General features: G+C 45.3%; 1 protein-coding gene across 1 annotated transcript in view; it reads left to right on the top strand.

Annotated features, from left to right (window-relative positions):
- Positions 1-2,592, top strand: part of fgf10b (fibroblast growth factor 10b) — a gene marked incomplete at both ends in the record, with an annotated part of 7,280 nt that extends 4,688 nt beyond the window's left edge. Inside the window, 2 exons of the mRNA XM_083674014.1 lie at positions 1,828-1,931; positions 2,401-2,592. Coding sequence (XP_083530140.1) covers positions 1,828-1,931; positions 2,401-2,592 — 296 coding nt within the window. The remainder of the gene's footprint in view (positions 1-1,827; positions 1,932-2,400) is intronic.
- Between the last annotated feature and the right edge of the window lie 3,056 nt (positions 2,593-5,648).

Below are 5,648 nucleotides of genomic sequence, written 5' to 3'. Positions count from 1 at the left end.
AGAGGGCACTTTTTTCTCTCAGGACACCTGCATCCTCCAGACTTCGCACAGGCAGCACCATTAGAGGCCCCCTGGCTGGAGGAGGAGTGGGTTGGACAGAGAAACAGGCAGCACCATTAAAGGCCCCCTGGCTGGAGGAGGAGTGGGTTGGACAGAGAAACAGGCAGCACCATTAGAGGCCCCCTGGCTGGAGGAGGAGTGGGTTGGACAGAGAAACAGGCAGCACCATTAGAGGCCCCCTGGCTGGAGGAGGAATGGGTTGGACAGAGAAACAGGCAGCACCATTAGAGGCCCCCTGGCTGGAGGAGGAGTGGGTTGGACAGAGAAACAGGCAGCCACACACACTCATCGGAAGGAAGACAGGGGAGGCAATGGCAGTCTGATCAAAGGGCATCGTCTCCCTGGAGTTCACACCCCCGAGCGACAGTGTGTGTGTGTGTGTGTGTGTGTGTGTGTGTGTGTGTGTGTGTGTGTGTGTGTATGTGTGTGTGTGTGTGTGTGTGTGTGTGTGTGTGTGTGTGTGTGTGTGTGTGTGTGTGTGTGTGTGTGTGTGTGTGTGTGTGTTTGGTTATCAGGATAGGATAATGACCCCGCACAGGAAGTGGGGGGAGGAAGTCAGTGAGGGAGGCACAAAATGTGACATGGGAACCAGAGGGTTTCACTCACACTCACTCTCTCTCTCTCTCTTTCTCTCTCTCTCTCTCTCTCACACACACACACACACACACACACACACACACACTCACACAGAGTGTCAGATGAGATAAGTGGGGTCTGTGGTCAAAGGACACAGTAGGAAGTTTTATCTTCCTGACCTCTGATACCAGGAACACACAAATAACCCTAGCTGTCTACAACAGCATGCCACTGATACAGGGGATAAATTAACTGCTTTTTTAACAGCGTCTAGGTAACCTGAATATTAGCACTGGGAATGGATAAACTACATACCAAACTGAGAAAAACAACAACTCAACAATTATGTCCTTGACCATGCACCTATTAATTCTCGCACCAAATGACATTTCCAGCTGAAATCTGTTGCACATGTGTAGCCTATGGCTCCATATCTAGATAAATGATCCTTGTTATTGATGAAAATAGGTTAAGAAAGCATGCAGTTTACTTGCTCAACACGACAGGTCTTTTGTATGCAAACGCAGTTTCTTAGTGTCTTCTGGCATTGTTCGGGTTAGGGTTAGGGTTAGGGTTAGGGTTAGGGTTAGGGTTAGTTAGTATGTTACATGAGTAAGACTTTAGAATCTTTCGTGTCTTACATTACCATGCTGTGTTTTCTACCTCCTGAGATTCTGGGGAGTAGTGTGATCAGTCCAGAGACAAACACAGTGCTCAGGGAGTTCAGTGGGTTATATAATAGATTGCTGTAGGTTCCCGAGATGCCACATGCTAATCTCTGCTGAGGCCTGTTTAGTAACAGTGGAGACTCATCTAGGAACCATCACACACATCTCTGATTCTGTGCATTTCCCTTCAGTCCTTATCTGACCCAGCTGGCTGGCTGGTGGCTGGGTCTGGGTCTGGATCTGTGACACTGTTGATTGTTCTACACACTCTTATCTGCAACCACGGCACATCAAGACAACATTTTATGGCCTCTACTTCCTCTGTCTCTGAGGTCTGCTGCAAATAGAAGGTCATTTCCTGTCTAATTCCCCTCAATAACCTGATTGGCTGATTGCTTTATTGAACTAAGAATTAATTGATGATTAAAAGGGTTAACATTAGCTAGACATTATGATAGAGGCAATACATGACCTGTTATAGATGGTGTATAAATGATTTATTTCTGTTATTTGTACTTTCCAGGTATTCTGGAGATCACATCGGTCGACATTGGGGTGGTGGCCATCAAAGGACTGGGCAGTAACTACTACCTGGCTATCAGCAAGAAGGGCGAGCTGTACGGAGTGGTCAGTATCCGGGTCAGAGGTCAAACTACAAGCCCCAGAGAGAGAGAGAGAGAGAGAGAGAGAGAGAGAGAGAGAGAGAGAGAGAGAGAGAGAGAGAGAGAGAGAGATTGTGTTAGATTCTTCTGCTTTTATCAGAGGAGGCCTTATCTAAAGGCCTGTGACTGGTGTTCCCTTTGGATCCTAAAAAGGGTTAGATTATAAACTACTAAAAGTGCAAAGTGCATACTACTGCTCACACAGGTGACACAGACATCCCATAAAAACCATTACCGTAACAGATTTGTATATATAAATAAACAAGTACTTCTACTGAAATTCATTCCAGTCGTACAATCAAGCAAAGTTGTATTGTTTTTCTGTTAACTTATCTGGGTGGATAAAGGTTTAATAAATACCAAGACATTTTTAAATCCATATATGTGGACTATAGTACATATCTGATTTAAATGTAGTATTGTCTTTCTTCCAGAGAGAGTTTGGCAGAGACTGCACCCTGAAGGAGCGCATCGAGGAGAACGGCTACAACACGTACGCCTCGGCTGAGTGGAGGAACAAGAAGAGGCAGATGTTCGTGGGCCTGAACATCCACGGCAGGCCGTTGAGAGGGAAGAAGACCCGCAGGAGGAACACGGCCACACACTTCCTGCCCATCATGGTGTGACTGGGAGCGTCTGGCCGGTCTGTGGGACTGTGGGAGAGCTATTCAGCACTGGACAGAGAGCTTCTGAGAACTGCACAAGCAAAGACGTTCCCCCCAAAGACATCTTTTCATTCAAGAATCAGGCACTACAACCATACATCTACTGTATGACTACAACTGCACAGGAAAATGCACTCTCTGCTTTGGCTTTGGTTGGGGGTGTTAAGTAGTTTGAGAATGGCCAGTGTTTTCTGGGGCACAGGATGAACTATGAAACCTTTTCTGTGCCAAATCTTTTACCACTGGTGGAGCGGAGGAAGGGTGTGACGTAAGCGATAGAGAGACACAATCCAAGGGGATACATTGAGGGAACACTGGTTTTGAGGGTGCAAAAATGGTTTCTAGCTGTAATCTAGGCTTCAAAATGTCATTTGAAAGACCAGAGCAGCTCGGGTAAAAAGGGAGGCCCAAAAATATATGATACTTATGAAAATAACCTTGAACAAAACTTGGTAGGTTGAATCGTGAAACTATAAACTGTAACAATAGTGTGTACAGTAAATGAGAAAAGACAATTGTTTGATACTTAACCACTGCGTTTTGACTGTATTGAAATAAATTATTTATTTTGTGTAATATTTAACTGGAGGTGGAAACTTACAACATTTCTTTACATTCTTTACTCTTTATAGGAACTTTTCATGTGAAAATAAAGTACACTTTTCCTCCACTGTATCCTGGTGTTCTTGCTTTCTTGCATACAACTAAAACAGTTAAGACTTAAAATGTGGACATCACCCCAAAACACTTCAAACACATGAGAATACATACAAGAATACATTTGCAAAATTTTCAAAATGATCTACTTCTCAAATCAATTGATTTCTGAAGGGTCTGTGGTTAAAACTTATGGTTAACTTATGGTAAAACATTTTTTAGACAAAGACAGCCCACAGAGCGAGCGTGGTGTTCAGGTCATGCTAAGTCTATTCTTATCAGGCTGTCTGTGGTAGGAAGGGGCAAGAGGCGGCCATTACAGCCTCCCCAGATATTCCATGTGGCAACCATTGCACTAATGATTAGAGTTCCCAAACAAACTGGAAACATACAAGCCAACCACATCAAAATGGGAGGGAGGTAACTGCCCTGGTATGGGCCGTAGATGCTGACATCATTTCCTACTATCACCCCATTACTGTGAAGCTGCAACATTCCCGAATGGCAGGAGGCCTCGGATCATGTGAAGGGATACTGTACAGAAACACTTGCCACAGCACTGTGTACAGTATGTACAGCAGACCTCACTAATCTGCATTGTAGACTCTCACATTTACACCATCTTGGTTTTTGGACCTTTGGTGCGTTTGTGTGTGTGTGTGTGTGTGTGTGTGTGTGTGTGTGTGTGTGTGTGTGTGTGTGTGTGTGCAAGCATGTGTGTGTGCGTGCGTGCGTGTGAGAGAGAGAGAGAGACAGAGAGAGAGAGAGAGCGAGAGAAAGAGAGAGAGAGAGCGAGAGAAAGAGAGAGAGAGAGAGAGAGAGCGAGAGAGAGAGAGAGAGAGAGAGAGAGAGAGGAAAGAGAGATCAGTGATATGACCTGTGTCTAGCCACCCACTTCCTTCAGTAATCATCAACAAATGCTCTAATCAATGGCAGCTGCCATCATGCCAGATCAAAAGGCCAGGGGGAGAACATTAACACCACAAGCTTCCGGCTCTGTGCTCGCTTGCCTCTGTGAACATCTATCTCTGGAAGGGGATGAAATTAGGAAAACAAGAAAAGGGAGCGGGTGGGTCCAAACGAGGACGTTAGAGGGGAGGGTTGAGGGGCACTTGTCTTCATCTCTAAATTCTGCTGAATCAGCTAGACTGTGGTTCCTGTCCCTGGGGTGCTATGATGCTGGGGAGACTACTGTGAAATGCCAGGGATCACGTTGGTATTTGCTTTGAGCAAGAAACGCTTATATAGTCGCTGTAATGACAGCTTCTGGAGGCACCACAACGAATTGCCAATGTTATGGAATGGTATAGCATTCCACCGTGAAGTCTGTGCCTTGTGCTACATACCAAAATGTGCAATTCAACTGAACAGTCTTCTCCTGATTGTTCGGTAATAGAATGGTGCAGCCCCACATAGCACAGTGTGTTTCCTTTGACTTCCCGAACTGAAGTGAATTATGTCAATGTAAATTACAGCATCTCATGCCACCTGGCCCATGCATTAGGCCTCATTGGAAACTAACAATATTACATAAAATTACACAATATTTCACAGAGGTATGTGTAACTAATTACCAGACATGCATAGACTAACAGTGCTGGTAGCTGTGAATCATGCCACGGCTCTATTTCTCTAGAATTCCTAAAGGTATTGTCATCTTTCATCTATTGCACATTCCCAGGACTTGACTTGTGAATGTTTGAACTCCCTCCAAGACACTTATTTGGAGAGAAAAAACAGCAATAACAGAAAATAGGGGCAGTAATCTTTTATCAAAGTGGGTCTCCACATTTCTGGAATGGGAATGCTCTTTGACATAATGTGATCCAGCTTTAGGAAACAAGTGGAAAATGGCTAGAGGCTAAATAGCTAATGAATGCTTATGTTTAGGGGTCTGGTGCAACACACATGTTTGTAGTGGGCAGCTACTGAGAGAGGCACTTCTGAAGGGTTTTGATCCACCAGGGCCCTGATGTGTGTGTGTGTGTGTGTGTGTGTGTGTGTGTGTGTGTGTGTGTGTGTGTGTGTGTGTGTGTGTGTGTGTGTGTGTGTGTGTGTGTGTGTGTGTGTGTGTGCATGTGAATGCGTGTGTGTGTGAGTGTGAGTGTGTGTGTGTGTGTGTGTGTGTGTGTGTGTGTGTGTGTGCGTGCGTGTGCGTGTGTGTGTGTGTGGTATATGTGTATATGTGTTTTATTGTAGAGGAGGTGGCTGAAAGGAATGTCTGTGTTACTCAACCAGAGCCGTTTTGGCTGTTGTTCTCCCTCCTCGTCTCTAGAGGTCGCCAGCCTGTTCGGTCGAGGCCGTGGCTAATCTCCTGCCGTGTCGGATTTGTTGTTGAAGGAAGTGGCCGTTGCAGCAAT

This window comes from Argentina silus (genome assembly GCF_951799395.1).
Source record: "Argentina silus genome assembly, chromosome: 7".
Lineage (NCBI taxonomy): Eukaryota > Metazoa > Chordata > Actinopteri > Argentiniformes > Argentinidae > Argentina > Argentina silus.
This window is presented reverse-complemented; position numbering and strand designations above follow the sequence as displayed.